The sequence below is a fragment of the Hydra vulgaris genome, chromosome 01 (genome assembly GCF_038396675.1).
Source record: "Hydra vulgaris chromosome 01, alternate assembly HydraT2T_AEP".
In the NCBI taxonomy this organism is placed as follows: domain Eukaryota; kingdom Metazoa; phylum Cnidaria; class Hydrozoa; order Anthoathecata; family Hydridae; genus Hydra; species Hydra vulgaris.
The window spans coordinates 17,680,413-17,702,500 of NC_088920.1; the positions used below are offsets into that span (position 1 = coordinate 17,680,413).

At 28.2% G+C, this 22,088-nt stretch overlaps 1 protein-coding gene across 1 annotated transcript; it reads right to left on the reverse strand.

Annotated features, from left to right (window-relative positions):
* Positions 1-19,897: 19,897 nt before the first annotated feature.
* On the reverse strand, positions 19,898-20,506 carry LOC136074171 (uncharacterized). The gene is made up of 2 exons (XM_065786476.1): positions 20,183-20,506; positions 19,898-20,131 (listed from the first exon to the last, which is right to left on the reverse strand). Exons 1-2 carry the CDS (start codon positions 20,504-20,506, stop codon positions 19,898-19,900), a joined length of 558 nt encoding a protein of 185 aa, XP_065642548.1.
* Between the last annotated feature and the right edge of the window lie 1,582 nt (positions 20,507-22,088).

Consider the following 22,088-nt stretch of genomic DNA (forward strand, 5'->3'; position numbering starts at 1 on the left):
ATAAAATTTAGAGTAGGAAATAAATTTCATTTTATTCAAACATTTTATTTAAATTTTTGAATTTTACAAAAGCAGTTTTTTACCCCTTTCATTAAAGATGTAAAAAATAAATTTATAACCATGATTTTATTTAACGCTTTTAATGAAAATTTTCTCGTCTGATTTTCTAAACTTCGCACACTTAAGTCACACTAAATATTGTCTACGTTATGGGTTACGTTTTTAACGTAAAATATTACGGAAAAAACAGTAAATGCAAAAAAAAAACATTGATGTAAATCGATAAAAACGAGTTTTACTAGACAAAGAAAAACAAAAATTTACCAAAACAATTTTTATAATAACATTAAAATACAAAGAATTATTCAAAGGATATGCTAAATTAGTTTTAACCACTTGTTATTGTAATTATTAAACAAAAAGTTTATTAAAACTCGTTAATTAAATAGGATCATTTTATTTTAAAAGCATACGTTAGTTTGAGCATCTTTTCTTGCTTCAGGTCATTTTATTAAAACAATTTTTTTTAAATCTAAGAAAGATCCTTTCTAAGTTACTTAAAGCATAAAGTTTCATTAGTTGTATCTCATAATTCCATTGATGCTTGTATTATTCCATTCATTTAATATGAATTTTATGAAGAGTTGTATGCCGTTTTGTTGTCACCATTTTACTAAAATACTGTATTTTTAAATTATTATGAACGCACATATTTGCGTCCACGTATGAAAATTATGCTGACAGTGTTAACTAGATAATCAATTCCAGTTTGTAATTCCAGTGATTTGTAAAAGAAACTTGAACTTCACTCGAACTTTTAATGAAATCTGTTTATAATTGATTTCGCCTTCTTCATAATTTTTAAACTTTTTTCAGCATGCTAACTAATGGCAATAATATACTTTACAAATTTTGTATATAAAAATCAAACCATCATGCTTACATCTATTGTCCAATGCCGTCATAATCAATGTTTGTAGTATGTTAATGTATTGTAAAAGACTCGGATAGGGTAAAAAGTGCTAAAATCATTTACATACTTTGGTTTCACCAGCCTAATAAAACAACTACATCCAAAAAGTAATACAAATAGTCCTGCTGCATATTTGACAAGATCATTTGACTTATTGGATACTAGATATTCGACCTTTCCGTTTCCATTAGAATTTAACAAACTTTCAATGTCTTGTTCTCCATCTCAGCAATAACTTGTGTATCTCCAATATTAGTATTTTATTTATCGTAGTTCTTTAAATTTTCTTTTCTTAAACGATTCAGATAGTAATTTTTTAGCATTTATTATCTAACAGATATTTGTATTTAAAACTTTAGTTAGACAGCCATTTGTTTGTGCAGAACAGTGCTAAATGTTTTTGCAAAACCTGCTAATTCTGATGAAAGCCTTTCCTAAATAGTAAACACACTAGATCCCATGTTAGAAAAAGACTCGAAAAAAAACTTTTTTTAGGTACACCGTGTTGATCTGTACTTTTCAAGGTTTTGACTGTTAAAGCAACATCAGTAAGCACTGATGAAAACTGCTCTATGCCCTATACGGTGATTATGTAACAGAAGCTATCAACTTTGAAATAAAAAGTATTTTGCATAAAAAGATTCGTTCAATATTTTCAGACACATATATTTGTGATATTTGAATATTAGAATAAAATGTATCCTTTTTTTGAAATATTCTATTTAAGAGTCAAAATTATTTCTGAATGAGTTATAATTAATAATTAGGGATGTACCGGAATTTTGGCCGGAATTTTTGTCTTTTAAATCGATTCGCTTCTGACTGGAATTAAAAAAAAATTTTGACATTTTTTTTTAATGACTTGTAACACAGCCTGAGCAAATTAAATCAAAAAATCATTATCCTACAGAGCAATAAAGAACTATAGGTAAACCGAGATAAAAAATACAAATGTAATTTTTGCAAATGTATTTGCAGTACAACTATTTCTGAAAATAAATTTGCATTTTTATTTTTTACCTAGGTTTACCTATAGTTCTTCATTACTCTGTGGAATAATGATTTATTTACACAGCCTGTGTCACATGTCACCAAAAAAAAGTAAAAAAAAAGTTTAATTACAGCTAGAAGCGATCTTGCAGAATTGATCTAAAAGTTAAAAACTCTGGCCGGAATTCCGGTACATCCCTATCAATAAATAAAACTATATAATTTTTTTTAGTTCAAGTATGTGTGGATGTCATGTTATATTTAAAATTCTATAAAATGTCGAATGCACTATATATACAAAATAGGATCATGCTTTGGTTATCAAAGAGAAGTTTGACAATTGTAATAAGCTATTCTAAAAATCATATAAGCCCAATAAACCTAGATGTAAATAAGTACTTTTAAAAGACTTGTTTTTATTGCCTCCTGTTATAATTTATTGCCTCGTTTTAATGGTTTTTCTTTTTTAAACTTTATACCAATCTTAACACTTTATGAAACTTTTGTTTTTAAGAAAAAACAAAGGTTTCATATAGAGTACAATAAAATATTGTCTGTCAATTGAAAAAAAAAGTTTAAAATTTCAGAGTAATAATTTATTTTAATTGAAAAATCTGAAAGTAAATAAAAATATGATCTTAAAGCCCTTGTTTTCCCTAAATGTATTTATATTAGGCTTTATTTATAATATTTCGATATTACTTGGGGTATAAAAGTATATAGAGTTATAAACTCTCTTTTCGAAACGAACTTTTTTTTATTGCTACAATAATATTATTAACAAGTAAATAAGTTTAAATATTTAAATTGTTCATCTTTCACTTACAGTTTTCCAAAATTCACAATGTTTCAATATTAAAAACAAGCATAACTTTTGCCTTCACTATCTTTTGATACCAAATGAAGAAGATGAAATCTATAAGGAGAAGTCTATTACACAACCAAAACAGTTATTGGGTTTTAAAACAATACCACACACCCATTCATTAACAGCCTTCTCATGTAAATTACGGGTTAATACACGATACTTATTTTAAGATTTTATTTTATTCTAATTATTTTGGTTACAATTTTACTTGAGTTACAACAATAGATTAAATGTTTTTTTGGTAGATAATTTTTCATTCCCGTGACTTTTCATTCTCGTGAACTTAGCAAGAAAACTTTTTTTTTTTTTTTTGTTAAGTCCATAAATTACGCAAAGCTAAACTTGATTAAAAAATAGAAGTTGGAGAACATTTGCTCATTTAGGCGGCTGTTCTGATTAAACTTAAAGAACAATTTTAATTTTTGTCAAACTTAAAGTCTCTGCTAGTGAAAATTTTTGATCGTTTTGTTAATTAGTAAAGTTTAGTGTTTGCAATCTACCGGAACAAATGAGTTCGTGAGGCTTTACTTATGTTAGAAAAAAATGATGGAACGTTGCGTAGTTTTAGGGGGTTTTATGGTTTACTTTTAAGCTTTTAATTTTAATTTCATGTGCTTTTGCAATAACTATTAGGCTTGTTTGTTTTATCAACTTTTTTGTTTTTATTGAGTTCTGCATAGTGTTTTGGCACAAAAAAAGTTTTTTTTGTTTTGTTAAGGTGAGTTTATACGATAGGTTGTGAAATAAAAGTGCTACAGTAATTGAGTTGAGAAAGACTAAAATGACATTGGGATGCATGGAAAATATTGTTTAAAAACTTGACTTAAACCAACAAGCGTCTACACAGCCGTAAATCTTTTTGAGGAGATTGGCAGATTCACGGAGCTGTCTTGAAGCAGACGTACAAAAACCGCAACTACTTAGGAAAACGTTCAGAAGAACTCTCCGGTCTGAATCTAATACATCATTCAATCTGATTCATCCCAGAGGAAAAAATCTTGAGAACGCGATACTGACGAGGCGCTAAAAACAACTTTGATGTGTGCATGGGATCAGATAAAAGTGCGACCGTATGAAAGCATAGTCGAAAATACCCGCAAGCGACTTTGTAAGTGTATTGAAGTGTAAGCGGACCATTTCGAAGAGTTTTTATATTTTTTTGTCTTCAAATGCATTGTTATTGATCTAATTAGCGGTAATATATATTAAGTTGCGTGAATTTATCTATATTTGTGATAGCTTTAAAGCTTTAAAATATTTGAAAAAATTATTAGAACTTTTATCGCAATCTGTATTTGATATAAATTCCGATTTTACAACTTTTTATTCATAAGAACTTATTGAATATAGTCAATTTAACAAGGTACTTTTGAAAACAAGCTAGAACCTGTTGTATGAAAAACATTTCATAAATTATAATTTAATTCCTAAAACATTTTGCTACTCTAAATTAAAAAATTGACATTATTAAAATTTTAATATCACAGAAAATTTAATTCAAAGTTCTATTCTTTTTTTAACTTATTTTGAAAAATATTTGAAAAAGTGTTTCATAAGATGACTTTTCTTTGGCATTACTTAACTGTTTACTACCTATACAGTGAACTCCTGGATCTATATTCTCGTGCAGTGAACTCCTGGATTTATATTTTCTTTTTTAATTGTCTCTGTAACAGTAATAGAGAAAAATTACTTAAAGTTAAAAAGTTCAAAAAATTTTTCACTGCAATAATACAAACAGAAATCATGTTAATACACTAATTGCATTCTTATGGCAAGATTTGATAACTTAATTATAACTATATACCATTTAACTAAAAAGTAGTGATTATACAATATTAAAATAAATTTGAAACCAAAAACAAATTTTTATTTACACTTACAATGAATATCAAAATAACAAAGTACAAAAAGAAAAACAGTTAATATAATCATTTTGGGTTAAAACTAAATTTGGTTTTATTACAAGATAACTGATTAACAGTGTGTTAATCAATGAATTTATAATTGATCATAAAACATTTTGGATTTAAGGATTTCTAAAAGAAGTCACTTTGTCACAAAAATATTAAATCTGGATTAGATTTCCAATCTATAATAGTTTGCAAAGCAATTTTCATAAAAGTGTTCAAACTTTGACATTTTACAGGCTCTATCGGTATGAAAAGGATTATACTTAAGATGATAAAGGTACAGTATACTTTAAAGTGAAAACGTAAACAATTCAATTCAATATTTTTTTTTTTTTAATTTTTTTATTATTATTATCCAGTGATCAAATACAAATACAATATTCTATTTATAATTTGATGAAGAGGTGCTACACCAGGCCCCCCTATGCTGACGAACATGGAGATACAGAAGCTACAGACAAAGCAGCAATTTTATCTATAAAGTTACTTTCTTATGTTGTTTTTGAAAGCGTTGATGGATTGAGCGTTCACTGCTTCTTGCGAAAGCGCATTCCATGGGGCGACAATTCTATTTGAAAAAAAGTTATACCGCTCCTCGCAGTTTTTTACCATCTGACGTTCTAGTTTATGGTTATGGCCTTGTAGAATATTTTTATCTTTACTTTTTGAAATTTTTTGCGGGACGACAAAACTAACAAGCTCGAGTTTACGAGTGATTTTGAACTGCTCGATAAGATCGGCGTTCTTCAAGAGTTGTTAAACCGAGCCGTTGGAGTCGATCTTCATAGGTCATGTGTTTAATAGTCGATATTGTTTTTGTTGCTCGATGTTGGACTTGCTCGAAAGTGGCAATGTCTGATTTTAAATGCGGTGACCAGGCTTGTACAGTAAACTCAAGATGGGGGCGAATGTAGGTGAGATACAGAGTGCGCCATAAATAAAAACTGCGACTGCGAAATGTTTGTTTGAGTCGCCCTAGCACTCTATTTGCTACTGATGCGGCTGACTCTATTTGCGGTCTAACGTTAAGGTAATTCGAGACCATCACACCAAGGTCTTATTCGACTGCGGTTTCTTCGAGAGGACGACGGGTGCCGTCGACGTTTGACATTGAGTGTTTGTACGTTGACTTGTTACATCCGGGCGCCCAACATGCATTACTTTGCATTTCTCAACGTTGAAATGCAAGAGCCAAATATGTGACCATTTCACTGCTCTATCAACGTCATCTTGGAAAGTGATGTTGTCCGACTCCTTTTTAATTATCCCTATTATTTTGCTGTCGTCGGCAAACAGTTTCATATGATGAGTAATACTGTCCGGCAGGTCGTTTACAAAGATTACGAATAGCAATGGGCTCAAGACCGAGCCTTGAGGCACTCCACTAGTGACTGCTTTCCATTCAGAAGTAATGCCGTGTATTTAATGAACAGCGCTTTCTATATTGTTTGCGAAATATAATGAACAGCGCTCTCTATATTGTTTGAAAATCATCGCCTTTCTATATAGTCCAGAAGGGTAGCTTTGCAAGCGTTCTTTGACATCAAATGGAGCTGTTATTGTAAAAACCTTATTCTGAGGTAGCATCAAGCTCAAGAGTATAACCTATAAAACTAGCAACTACCCAATTCTTCAAAAAATGTTCCACTTATTTTTTTTTATTTGATTAAAAGGGAGAAAAAAATGAAAAAAGCAAATAAGAAGTATAGCAGACATTTGCACAAAGTATAGCTTGATAGCTAACTTGATAGAACTTTAAAGTTGTAAATAGTTTTCTTCTTTTTGTTCACATATTCCAATCACCGTAATTTTTGGCGAGCATCTTTTTTTGGCATAAGTATAAACATATAAATACTTGGAGTGTGCTTCATGTTTGAAGAATAACTCAAACATCTAAAAATGTGCATCCACCCCTGAAGTATCTGCGTCAAATATCATTTTTGTAAAATACGTTTTTTATTATTATTTATTTATCGCTTTAGAAAAGAGAATAAAAACATTTTGGAAACACAAGTGTTAGGTATCAAAAGTGATTATAACATTCTGTTTATATCCAACGATTATATCTGTTGAACTAACTATGAGTTTTGCTATACATTATAGTTTACAGTCTAACTAATGGTTTTGGTTTTGTATTCAGTTAAGCTTAATTTAAAAAAAAAATTTTTATTGATGCTTCTTTGCAGGCCATTTTTCTCTCACTTGTAAAACCTTCCTTTTTTTCTTTGAATTTATTTTGTAACAATGGCAGGAACCAAATTTAGTTTTAACCCAAAATGATTGTATTAACTGTTTTTCTTTTTGTACTTTGTTTTTTTTGATATTAATTGTAGGTGTAAATAAAAATTTATTTTTGGTTTCAAATTTATTTTAATAATGTATAATCACTACTTTTTAGTTAAATGGTATATAATTATAATTAAGTTATCAAACCTTGCCATAACAATGTTGAAATACATTTGTTGCCTACATACCATACAGTATAAGCTATAACTATTCATATTTTAGCCCTAGTTTTTAAATGAGTGTCTTTTTGTGTGTACTGTGTAATGTGTTAATACCTAAATTTTGTGTTTGCCTAATATTATTACATATTATATGACACTAAAATTTTGTTAACAATGTTTAGAAAACCTTAATACAAGGAGTTGTTTAAACATTACGCGCTGTTAGTATAACCTTAGCATACTTTCCTTTTTGTTTAAGTCTATAGAGTCCATTAACTTTTTAGCGTCTGTTAACTTTTTAGCTTCTTTTGTTTTTATTTTGTAACTTAAAATAAGAAGTAAAATCATGAAATAAAATGTACTTAATACTTATTAATATTAGTAATAATAACAATATTAAAAATAACAATATTAGTAATGATAGAAAGTATTTGTAACAATAAAAAAAAATGTTTGTATTAATTGAAGATATCTAACTATGTCAGGAATACTTTGTAATCATTACTCCTAAATTAATAAGATTATTTTAAGGCTTTGATAAGTAATAACTAAAATTATTAAAATTTAAAAATGTTTTTATTTATTAAGAATATAAAAGAAAAGGTATGATTCATAGCATATATATATGAATCGCATTTTAATTAATAAGGTTTTAAGTTTTTGTAATCAATTTTTGTTTTCGTTTAGAAACAAATTTTTCTCATGCTGATGACCATAGGAGAAGCATATTTACTTTTTAAAAGTGAACATAATAATATAAAAGTGAGGAAATCTAAGTTTTACGATCTGCGGCCATTCTTCATGTCAAGCTGCTAAACGATCTTCCCCACGATGTTTGCCTTTGTATATATAATAAAATTTCAGGTTGCAAACGAATGCTCTTCAAAAAAAAGTTTAATGTCATGTCAGACATAGTTGACAGATCTGTGTCAGGACCAACGACACGGGTTTCAAAGTGAAGGAAGGAGGGGGTGGGGGGGTGGTGGCACATTCGTTAATTTTTAAAAAAGTTTTCTATATGTAAAATTTTCTTAAAAAATAAAATAATAAAAATAGGTCCTTTAGAAAACAGTAGGGGAGGAAGGAGAAGAATTGACACGTTCCCCCCAATCATTCCCCGGTGTCCTCGTTTGTGTGTGTGTAACCAAAACAACCAATCTTGCACGTTTATGCAATGTAAAGCGAACTGTGGGTTGTCAAAGTTTAATGAATATGTTTCTGATGTAATAGACTCATTTGGTGACGATTTCAATAAATCGCTCTTTGCTTTTGACCAATGGTCCTCAGAAAATACACAGAAAGTTGAACAACTAACATCTTTGTTTTGTCAACCACTAACATTTTTGTCAGATGGGCTTTACATATCATAATGTATATAATCTGGCAATTACTGGTCAGTAATTGCCAGATTATATTCATCATGTTTATGTAAAGCGACAACAAAGTGTATGTTTTTGTTTATTTTGCCAAAATGTGTCAAAAAATAAATTGACTATACAATTCAGTAAAATTGTAACTTCATTTGTAGTGCAATAACAAAATTTAGTAATTTTGTATTAACTTTTTTCTTTTATTTATAAACTAATTATTCATCCATTTATATTTTTAATTTTTCTAAGATCAGATGGATTTCGGCGAAAATTACACCATAATGGAGCAAAATGAAATTCAATCCGCTTACTGGGTTCGCTAGCAACTAACAGTATTCATTGCTGCATTTTGGAGTAAGAAAAATACACGATACTATGCTATTGTATCCGATCGTTTACTTCATGGTAAATATGCCGTCTTGTTCATTATTAAACAATGATTAAGTCGTTATCAAAATATTTACACTTTTTCACAGAGGATCCTTCATCACAAATAAAAAATTCATATGTTATGACAGCCTTGAATAGTTTGTACAAATTATCATCTGCTCTTGTTGAGATTTGTCGGTAATTTTTTGCAACATTACACGGAAATGGGGCTGTTGATGGCATAGCTGGAGAAATAAAAAGAATGGTATGGACAACAGTAAAATATGGAAAACGATATTGTTGTAGTTTGTGAGCATTGCAAGTAAAAAAAAATACCAAAATTAATATAAGTCATTGTTTAGAGAAAAAACCTAAAAATGAAAGTTGTTGATATGAAACTTTTGGTTATTAAATTTTCATTTTTTTTGATCATCTCAATTACAAATAAGTGTATTACCGTAAACCAATTTGTATTTGATGAGATGCTTTTTAAAGTTAAATTTAAAGTCAAGGGAATTCGTCGCTACCACTACTTCTTTTTAATATTGATGGCGGTTTTATGGCGATTTGTAAACAAATCAATGGTAAAATTTTTTAAGAAATCATCATCTTCCTAATTGGTAAATGCGGTGTCATATCAATCTAAAAGCTACAAATTTAATACTATTTCCCCAGGTATATTTGTCTTTGTATATCAAAATATTCTTTGTAGAACAAAACGAAGTCATTTTTATTTACCCGTCTTTGAACGACTTCTCCTAGCATGACTTGTTTGAGTTAAAACCGTTAGTACCGCAACCACACTTTGATAACCGTGGACACATTATTATCGAGCCGAAGTCTTACAACTAAACTTATTGTTAAAAATTTGATATTACATATTTCTTATCTATAATATAATATATTAACTATATAAAACATTATTTAGCTTTAATATAATACATTCAAATATTGTTTTTTAGTTAAACGTGTATTTAAAATAATTAGTATTGATAAATATGTTATTTTCAATAGTCACAATTAATTTATTTCCAAAACTACATTCCAAAGATAACTAATATTTGCATGTTCCGTAAGTTACTTTTTTTTCGACCATGCATGATTTTGGTTTGAACTACTGTAGTGCAGAAAAGATACATCGTAGAATGCTGTAACTTTGCAGTAATCTTTAAGAATGCTTGTAAAATTACCTATAAAAAACAAAACACTCGTCACTGATACATTTTCAGATAAAATAGCGTTCATTTATTATTATTTTTTCTTTTTTTTTCGCTTTATATTGTTTGATGCGTGACTCCATTAAAAAAAAATTATTTATTCTTTAATGAAGCAACCCATAGCTACCATACTTTGCATAGTTAATATATTCATAGTTGTCATTCAAATAGTCGGAGATGACAAACTGCATTATATTCAAGATAATTAATGCAATAGATGCAATGTAACGTACGTGATCTTTTGGAAATGCCGACATATTGAAAAAAATTTTTAATAGGCAAAAGACAGTATATAAATTTATCTTCAATTTATTTTAATAAATTTATAAATTTGGCAAACAAAATCTAATCCAAAGTAAAGAAGTATTTAGCTAATTACAGAAAAGAACAGAAAAACTAACATTACCAACTAAGCACATTACACAGTAACTAAGCGCATTAAATTGATTTTTTCATGTAAAGAAGTAAGTCACTTTATAAAAAGTGTAAGGTTTGCATATTTGATTTAGATTCTATCACAAAATGTGGCAAAAATTTTGTTTTTTACATCTCCACTGGTAATATTAGATTTCCATCAGTAGGAATTATCTGATCAAATATTATTACTTGCATTTAGTTAATCGATGTTGCTCCTAACATACTAATAATTGAAGTAAATAACATCGATTTGATATATGACGATGGATGTTGATACAACTATGATGCTTTAAAAATGATTGTTATATAAATGAAATATCTCGTTATTATTCTAATCAACATGTTATACTGTTTTCAAAATTAGGCATACTCTATATAAAAGTAGTGACTTGTTATGATTATTTTGAGTCTGGTTTTTATCTAACTTGGAATAGAAGATATTCATATTATCTTGGTTGGTAATGTTGTTTGAATACTTTTAAAGAATATTGTTTTAAAATTTTATGTTCGGTAATGTATTTAAAACAAAAATACAAAAAACCCACATATCTGATGTGTGATAAAAATCAATGTAGAACAAAGTTTATTGGTAAAAACGACGATTGTTTTTATTGGTAACAACCTTGTTGTTACGGCTTTTAATGCATCAATATGTGGCATCGGATGAAGAAATATTTCTCTATTTTATGTTCTCTATATTATGTTCCCTATATTTTTTCTCTATATAATGTTCATATTTCACACTGCAGTCCAATCGACAGTCAGCCAAGTATAATGCGTGTGATGAAGTGACTCTAAAGTGTGGAAATATGCAACAGTCGCCTGCAAGGTTATGGCATCAGCATTTCGGGGTGTTCATGGTATAACATTAATGCGTAAAATGATTTGGAAAGGAATTGCACCCGTTTTTTTAAAAAATCGGAATAAATTTTAGAGAATTTAGGCATGAAAATAATATGCAATGACATAAGGCTGACTGATTCTTGAAATAAATATTTCTAAGAAATTTGATATTTATTAAATTTCCATTTATTACTTTAATTGAAAGATTTGACTCTTAATTTGAATACCTTAGTTTTGAGTACTTGCATACTCCTGAGTGCAAGGCCGGTTGGTTTTAGTGTCACGTAGAGTGAGGAGGGGTGCCATTACAATTTTTTCTTACCAAAAATAAGAAAAAAGGTCCTTTTATTCCAAAATTTTGAAATTTTTTGACTGACTGATCTACATTTTCCGACTTACTGGTTTAATGGTGGTCAAGTCTTCAATCAACATACGTATCTTCAAATTTATTTTTCTATCAGAATTCAGTATGCCAAGATATATACAACAAAAGCAAGTTTTCAAAAAATGAACTCAGATTGATTAAGAAAATATGTAATTAGCAGTGAATGACGTTTTCGATTGAAAAAGTATTTGTGGAGCTGCTAAAGTTCGCAATATTTTAGTTATGTTTCTCCAAAGCTACATACAAAAATAAGAATAATTCTACTAATTAAATTGAATATGTTCAAAATTTTAGATAGTAACAATTTTTTTTAATAACAAGAAAGAATTAGTTGCCTAATAAAAATTGACAAGTACACTTTATTATGGACTAGCCTTAAAAAGTTAGAAAACTTGCATAGCAGTTTGCATGTGTTTTGGCCTTTAATAGGCACATTGTAGTATACTTGTTTGAGAATTTAAAAAGTTTATTATACCATTACAATTTTGGTCCAAAGCAATTAAGAAATAAAATTGAGTCACAATTTACTACTGTCCACAAATCAATAAAAATAGTAAAATGTTTTGTAAGTTTTAATTTTGATTTTTAATTTATCAACGTTATATTATGTCACATTATATGTTAGCTTGCAAGTTATCACTGTTATTAGGAGATATTCTTTGATAGCACAACTTTATCTTTAACTTTACACATTATTTAAAAGTTTATCATGCCAGTACAATTTTGGTCCAAAGCAATAAAGAAATAAAAATGAGTCAGGTTTTACTACTCTCTATAAATCAATAAATACAGCAAAAGTTTTGATAAGTTTTGATTTTGATTTCTTTTTTAATTTATCAATGTTCTATGATAGCTTGCTGAAGTATCATTGTTATTAGGAAATTCTTTGATAGCATATTATCTTTAACTTCATAAATTATTTTAAAATTATTTTACTTATTGTAAATGGTTTCCAATTGTTGATTTAAGATTGTGTCAAATGCTGTTTGCAAATGTTTTCAAATCAAAACTGCACAGTATTTAGAGTCCAGCTCATAAAAAAGAGATTTAAGGTTTAATGTTTAAAATTAAAGTAATGAAAGTAATCTTTAATCGTATCATAATATGATACTATTGATCATAATAAGTTTTTCAAATTCATAAATATTAATATCATAGCCAGTGGAGAGTGTTCTTAATAAAATGCTTAAACTTTTCATAAAAGTTCTGCGAGCTGTGTTACCATCTTTTGTTTTGCCCAAATAAATGATGGGATTAAGTTTTTTTCTTCAATAAAGTTTATTTGGTTTTTGAATTTTTGTTTGATATTTTATGAAACTTTTCGGAACCATTTGATTCATGCACTTTTAGACACTAGTTTTATTATTATCGCTTTCAAAAAGCCACCTTTTTATATTTAAACAAGAGTCAAAGAGTAACATGCATTTAAAAATACGAATTCAAACATGCCACTTAGACAATCCGTAAGCATAATATAGTTTTATCGAGTTTGTAGGATAAAAAAACTTTAAGGATAATTTAATAAACTTTTAGGATAATTTTGGGACGTGTTCCTGTAAAAGAAATATGTTCATTTGATGGATACCATAACTCTCTTGACTTGCATTGACTATAATTAAATGGAAATAATATATATCATTCCTTTGCAAGCCATATTCGTTTCTGTGTATATATATATATATATATATATATATATATATATATATATACATATATATATATATATATATATATATATATGTATATATATATATATAACAATAGCATTTAATGTGAATGCATTAAGCTTATGCCTTATTACAACTTAATTGCCCACCACCACAAACAAAGTCTTTCGGTTTTTGGCTTTTTTTACGATTCCAAACTTTTTCTTATTAAAGGAGCTTGGTTTATGTGACCCGACAAAAAATATGTTACTTTAGAAGCTGTAGTCAACTCAGTTGCACTTTGCGATTTTAGTAAGCCTTCAAAGTTCTTTTTTTGTTTAAAGAAAGAGTCTTCAAAGGTTTTTTTTAACCGTCCTCAAATTACTGCAGATGATGAAAAAAGTTATAGCTATTATATATACTTATTATATATACTTCAATTAACTCCATTTTTTCTACCATTGTACAACTTAGACCATTACCTAAACACTGTTAAAAAACTTATTTAAAACATGTGGATAAAAAAACGCAGTTTTTCAAACCATGTTATAACTCATATTGCGTATCTTCTAAATAAATTATTTAATGTAACTAAATAGTGCTTACGTTCTAAAGTAAAATCCATTACTGCAGTTAAATAATAGCTTTCTTAAAATATTTTCTATGGTGTTAAAAACGCTGCAAATTTGAAACATAATCTTTTCAAAAATGAAATTATATTTTAACGCCTTTTTAATTGCTAATGACTTATTGCTTTAGGTTTCTTTTAATAATTAAAACTGCAAGTTATTACCAATTCGAGTAATTCAAACTCAATTAGAAGATTTCTTAAACTGTCTTTCTAGCTTGTAAGAAGCCACACACTGTACAATGATTTAACAGTTATTTTTAAAGGTACCTTAGAAGTCTGAAACAGGCTTTCTTTATTTGATATTGCATGCTTTAGATCAGTATCACTGTATTTTTGTTTGAAAATTCACTAGATTAGAACTTCATCAAAGCCAATTTTGCAATGCAAAAAACCATTTTTATAAAGCAGAAAACTTTTTAAAACTGTTCGGCTTTCCGAAAATTACGTAATCCACTGCAGAATATGGTTTAGAACAATTTGAAGACCACAAACTGCTGGATAACATTTTTTTTTCTGTCAACAGGTCACGAAGTGTTTGATGAATGTTTGTATTATGCAGAAAGGAACTATTTCTTGTCATTTGATAATGGTCATTCTATAAACCATACTGCATCTTTAGACTTGAGGGCATATAACGTCTTATAAACCAATAAATCTTATAAACCTTGTTGCATCTCTAGACTTTGAGGGCATATAACGTAATCATTTTTATAAGTTTGCCAAATTTATATTATTATTTATATTGTCTTCTTTTTACTTAACAATTTCTTGTTTATTTATATTGATAACTTACTTCGCCTTAAATGCTGCTCTGATTATCAGTAAGAGAGATAGAATTGAATCATACTGCAATTTTATCTCTCTTACTCCTTTCTCCTAAATCTTGCCATGGCTTGGCAGGCCTTTATTTATTGATTTAAATAAGCGTATTGACAGCAACACTACCAATAAATCTTATAAACCAATAAAGCAACACTACGTTCTCACGGTGCAGAACTTAAACGTTTTGGATTTTAAACTGATATAGATGTTTCATTATTGCATGTTTTATAATAAATAAATATTATATATATAAGCTATTTTTGGCTGTTTAAACCCGAAAAGAATTTAACTTTAAGTTAGTTTTACGCATAAGTATTATTTTTAATTGGCTTTGACTTATCACCTAAATATAGCTATTTCATTGTTATGCGTCAATTAGAGTTTTTTAGCACCCAAGCCGATATTCAACTGATTTGTCTGCTAATCAAATTAAATATTTAAATAATTTTTTTGAATAATTTGTATCTTTTTTTAACTTTTAAGTCTCTGAAAGGGCTTTTTAAGGGCTGAAAATTTGTTGATTTATGGTGATCAATAAGATAGGAGAAGACCGGGCAAAATGACAAACGTTCTGAAAGCTCTGAGTTATAACAAAACTATCAGAGATTAGGCAATATTATTTTTTCAGTATGTTTATGTTACCATAATGATTCTTCGCATATATGAATTTTCAGTTTGCAAGTAGAAAAATTTAAAATAACAATTAAAATAAAAAGTTCATAATCTTGTAATCAGGTGTGACCAGGGCATGATGATTTGTATTGTGATTTCTGACTCCAATTTCATAAAATTTTAAAAAACTAACAACTACTCTAACTAAAGCTACACATAATAAACACGCGCAGCAAAATATTTTAAGAAAAGTTAAACCCGAAGAACACCATCTATTATGAATAACCGAAACTGATGTATTTCTTTTAGGCGCAAAAAGTAAACTAAGGCGTAGAAAATTACGTTAACAATATTTAAAAAAACCTATTTGCATTTTAAAAAACAAGATATAAAAACAGTTTCGTTTTCATCATTTTTAGATTTATTTTCTAAAGTGGTTATGCGAAAAGTCAAAATTTCCTATTCGACGTTTTGTCCCGTTTTCCCCTACTATTTACTGCTAGCTTCTGGTGAAACTCAACAATCTTCAGATGGTTTAAATAAATTGCTATATACTATATATAGTAACTCTATATAATAAGCAAAAAAAACTAGTATGGCTTATGTAAAAATATTGCTTTGTTTAAAAATGGGATATTGAATATCGAAAATTTCTATAAAGGTCAGGAATTAGTTCAAAGTAGCAATGCCTGTTAAAATCATTAGTGGCTTAGTCAGGTTTTAATAAACTGCAACTATTTTATAAATGAAATTTACCGCTTGGGTATTTAATATGTAATATAAAAAGTTATTAATTTCGTGGAATGTGCTGTACATAGTTAGCACGGATCCTGATAATTTCAACTTAGCTGACCCAAAAACGCTACTTATATGGGTTGATGTGCGGAAATTAATTCAATTTGATCGTTTACATTTATACCGCAACAATAAAAACACCTATAGATTGAGAACTGCGACATATAATTTTATAAAAATTAGTCCAAGTGTAACTGGCATTCAAACGAAATTAAACAAAAAAAGAAGTATAACTATTTTCTCTGTTGTTTCCTGCGCAAAATTGTTCTAGAATCACCAATTTGATCTTTATTTCGTACAGATGGCATATTCGATCTTTTTTGAAAGCAGTAAGCTGTCTTAAACATTTTTTAAGACCAAGCTAGCACACAAAATTTTAATTTGTTTTGTGAACATTTGCTTGATTTGGCTTTGTAGCAATTCACTTAATCCAACTTTACTAAATCAAACTATCTCTTTCACAAAAATGATCATGAATTTATATTGGATAACAATCTATTAACATACCTACAAATATTCTTAAATATAAACAATTCAAGGAAAGTCTAGAAAAAATTTACTTAAATTACAAGGAAACAACTCTTTCCTTTAAAGGAAATAATTATTTGTATTAGTGGCACTTGTTATACTTATTCAAAATTTAGAAGAGTTTTATTTTAGAGGACTATACAACAGCTAATGAGTAAAATGCATTTAAAAAGACGAATTCAAGCATGCAAATTAGACAAACCAAAAGCATAATACTTTTTTTTCACAACTCAGTCTGATAGTTCATCATTTATCATTTTAGGGTTGCACTACTTATTTAACATTTTTGTTAAGAATTTGTGTCATCTATTTAATAGCAATTTAAGATTTGTCCAGTTTCAACGAATCTCAAAAAAGATTTAGGAATAAGTTGAGAGATTTATTTTAATACTTCGGTCAGTTTCTGTTGTAGTAAAAAGTTTTGTTTTTTATTTTGAAAAAATAAACTTAATTTGTTGGCAACAAAGTTTGGATGAAGGAAGCGGATGCCAAATAATATTTTAGCCGTAAATTAATTTCAACAAAATAAATGAAGATACAAACAGTATTTTTGTTTGAAAACTCACTAGGTTAGAGCGCCATCAAAGCCAATTTTGCAATGTGAAAATGCGTTTTCATAAAGCAGAAAATTTTCTAAAACTGTTTGGCTTTCCGGAAATTACGTAATCCACTGCAGAATATGGTATAGAGCACTTTGAAGATCACAAACAGCTGGATAACAGTTTTTTTTCTGCAAACAGGTCATGAAGTGTTGGGTAAATGTCTGCATTATGCAGTAAGGAACTGTTTTTTATCATTTGATAAAGGTCATCTTATAAACCATATTGCATCTTTAGACTGAGGCCATACAACGTAATCATTTTTGTAAGTTTGCCGAAATTATTAAAAAATCTTCCCTTTACTGTAACAATTTCTTGTTTATTTATATTGATAACTTAAATGCTGCGCTTTTGGATACTTTTGAAATAATACTGCAATTCCATTTCTCTTGCTCCTTTCTCCTAAATCTTTCTATGGCTTGATAGGCCTTCCATCACCAGAAATAATTCTTTTTTTACCGCATTATTACCTTAAATTCAACTTGAGCTTCTAGCCATTTTTTCTCATTATAAATAAGTTTAGCACAGATTCTGTTGTAGTTGAGTTTAGCCTTCAATGTTAAAACTACATTAATAACAGTTTGTTTCAAACCTTTGATTATTTGTATTAGTGGTACTTGTTATACTTATTCAAAATTTAGAAAAGTTTTATTTTAGAGGACTATTCGCGATTTCATAAGATTTTCCAATGACTTGCAAATGTCTCCAAACTTTTTAATTCTCAATTATTTTAGTTATTTTATCTAAATTTTTTATATTTTATTTTATGTAGGACCTTTTTAAAAGCTTTTCAACCATTTTTTAACATTTTTATGCATTTTGAAAGTAGTTGATACCTTTGAAAATGGGTATATTTTCACGCTTTGCATAAGCCAGGTCAAACCACGCTTTAAATAGCAAATCAAAATTTTGGTCTATAAAAAGAAAATGGTATTTGTAGCTTTAAAACAATCTCGAAAAAAACTGTTGTTATTGCTTAGTAGAAAAATCATGTAAACATTATTTTGAAAATAGTGACCGAATATTACAGTAATTTTTAGTAACGTTTTAGGGTCTAAGTAGCAGAAAACTAACATAAATTAGCAAAATTAAAAATGCCATAAATCCTTAACCAGTTTACCAATCTGGCTGAAATTTTATCGATATCCAGAGTTTGGTACAGCCATATGCTGAAAATACACAAATTTTTATTAAATGATATAAAGTCGTCCTATTTTTGCAGATGTTTTTATTGCGCACTATAAAGTCAAAATTTCACTTGGTTTGAATATTAAAATTAAATTTCTTTCCGCGCACACAATTAAAAGATTTTCCCATATTAATGGCGTTCTTGGATCAGCTAGATTAGCATTATTAGGATCCATGCTAACCGTGCGTAATGAAATGACAACTAAACAATTTAGTGCGGGTATCATTTAACACATTTTAATAACTTTCACATAAAAGATGTTATACAACGTTTAGGAATAATTACTTAAAATATTGATTTTGATTTTAGCATTGGTATTTCCGCCTTAGTTATTAACAAAAGGAAATTTAATAGTATTTATGATATAATATAACTTGTTATACTATTGTATTTAAGGCATAATATAATTTGTCCCCCATTAAGTATATTTAAACTTGTTATGATAAGCTTCAAATAAAGTTGAACATTTTATAGATTCACTTTTTCAACGTAATATTATTCTAACAATTAATTAATATAATTACTAACAATTTTTGTAATTATATTTTCAAAAATATAATCAAAAAAAACTTATCAAACCATTTTTCTTCTTTTTTAATAACTAACAATAATATTTTTTTTAACAACTAAAAATGTTTCTTTTAAACCTGTAATATACGCGGTAGATCAATAAAAACAAGTTTTTTTTTTAACAAGTCGAGAAAACGTTCTGATTCTGCCTCATTAATAAAACGGGAGTGGATATCATCTACATACCTTTTAAATGATTTTACACATATTGGTGGTGTAAGATATTGTGCCTGTATTAACGCTTTTTCTTCATAGTGTTGCAGAAAACTCTTTGCCATTACTACCATTAATGATAAACCTATAGGACCGGCATCTTCCAATGTGTGTATGTTGCTTTCATGTAAAAACAAACAATTTGACAAACGCAAATCTAAAAGTATTTTTATTTCTGAAAAAGATAATCTTGAATTAAAGACCGCACTGTTACGGAGTTGTTCTAATAAAATATCGATTGATTCTTTAACTGGTATTGAAGGGTAAAGATAAACAATATCGAAGGAAACTTGAAAATCACCAGAATCGATATACCATGATTGAGCACATTCAACAAACTGTTTTGAATTTCGAAGTTTTGTTTTGTCAAGATTGGAGGTAGGTTGAATGAGATTTACTAAATAATTTGATAACTTATATGTAGGTGATCCTATTAGGCTTACTATAATTTGCATTGGGTAGTTATAATTTGGTTTGTTTGCTTTGATGACACCATATAATCATGGAGGATTGGCGTCACTTGGATAAATTGATCTATATTCATTTTTTGTAAACTTTGTTTTCAGATTTCGTAAAGTATTCTGAACTTTGCGAAGGAGTTTTTGAGTTGGATCATAGCTTGTGATTTTAGATTTTCCGAGTTGTTCTTCAATTTTTTTAAGAGCATCGATTTTATTAATTCGAACAAAGCCTGATCCTTTATCGAACGGATAATTACTAATTGTGTTGCTAGACTTGAGTTCATTGAGAGCTTTAAACTAATCCTTATCTAAATTTGTAGAAACCGGTTTATGCATTTTCAAAACTCGAAGTACATCTTGTCTAAGTTTTTTTGCATCAGTATTTTTGTTTGAATATTTTAACTTTAAAGCTGCCGTTTCAGTTATACTTATTACATCCATATATGGAACTTTACTCGGAATAGGAACAAAGTTAGGTCCTAAATCAAGTAATTTTTTATCATGTGTTGGGATATTATCAGCACATAAATTAAGTGTTACCTCTTTTATAAACTTGTACTTTCTTTGGTTATCGTTATCTTTATATCGACTTTCCTTGATTAATAAATCAAATTTGTTTCTTAGCTTATTTCTCGATCGCAAAAACATATACTCGTTGGACTTATCTGTAATGTTTGTAATTTTTTGAAAATCTTCATTATTTACTCATGATTTTATAAGTATTTCTAATTTTTTGATTGAAATTATTTTTATACGAAGAAATCTTGGGAAGATGCAATGTTTAACACATCTTTGAAAAAATATCCATTGATTTTTTGATTTTGCTGCGTTTTTCTTTGCGTTGATGTTATCATATAATCCAATACTATAATTGGCGACAATATAATTTTTAAAAGTTGACATCTTTGTTAAGTTTTCATAAAATTTAATTAAGTTGAGACATCTGGTATAGTATGTAAACTTATCCTTATAAATTTCTTTATATTAAATTACAATATTTCTAGGGGTTATATATACCCTCGTTATTCAAGTAATATAAAAAAACAACCGTTAAAAAAACAAATAAATAATAAAACTTCAATGTAATGTGTTCTTGCGTCTTAAATAAGAAAAATAGGGTTTCCAAAACGACGATGTGACGTAATCACCGTCTTCTTCATTTAAACCGCCTTCATTTGGAGAACACTGGTGAAACTGTATTTCCAAGGACTCTCTCACTTTCTCTTAAAATAGTCTACTCTACTTTAATAGTGTTGTTTTTATTCCAGCCGAAGGCATCATGGCAAAATCTGGAATGTCCCACTACGGCCGAATTGTTCCATTTTCCCTCAAAAGTATGTTTTTGATGTTGGCATATGCGAGTTAAAATCTTGAGTTTTGTTTCACCTACATAGAGCTTTCCACACGAACAATTTGTTAAGATAAGGAATTCTCTATCTAATTATACTGTTTAATTGTCCATTAGTTCAAATCAAGTTAAAAAAAGTACATTGTTTTGTAACTTGTATTTTTGGTGTTAAATAAAAGTAATTTTGATATTACCTGAATCATCCTGTATCACCTTTTTGTATTTCTTATTTTTTAATACAAATAAATCAGAAATAAAAAAAATAATTAAATACTATTGTTAATATTAAAGAAAAAACATTACCGCAATTTAAATCTAAGTTAAGACACTATTTTGTATGTACGGATTTTAATAAAGTAAACTTTGTCTGTCTCTTTTAGAAGCTGTTAAACTAAGTTAACACCATAAATTTAAAAAAATCTTGATTTTGAGACTTTCATCGGAAATATTTACTTTTAAAGTTACCTACAAAAGTATTATTCATATTTTATTTTAAACATGTAGACTCTTTTTGCTAATTATCTTATATTTACGGGTAATATATCATACATTTACCTCAATGTATTCTGTGATATTGCAACAGATATTTTATTTATTTTATTTAAAAGTTGGTCTTTTTAATCTGTAAATTGATTGAGTTGTCCGGAGCCACCCTCCAAACATGTGTCCGGTACCACCCGATCATACCTTATTCACAAAAACTAGTTTTAAAACCAGTAAATTAGAGTAGTAAACAAATATTTTTAATAAATCTCGTAAACAAAAATCTTTAATCAATAAAAAATTTTAGTTTACATATAATTAAATGTATTTATATAAATCAAATATGATGAAACGTTCTTCCGGTGGTGGAAAACAGTATCTTGCACCCCAAGCCCATCG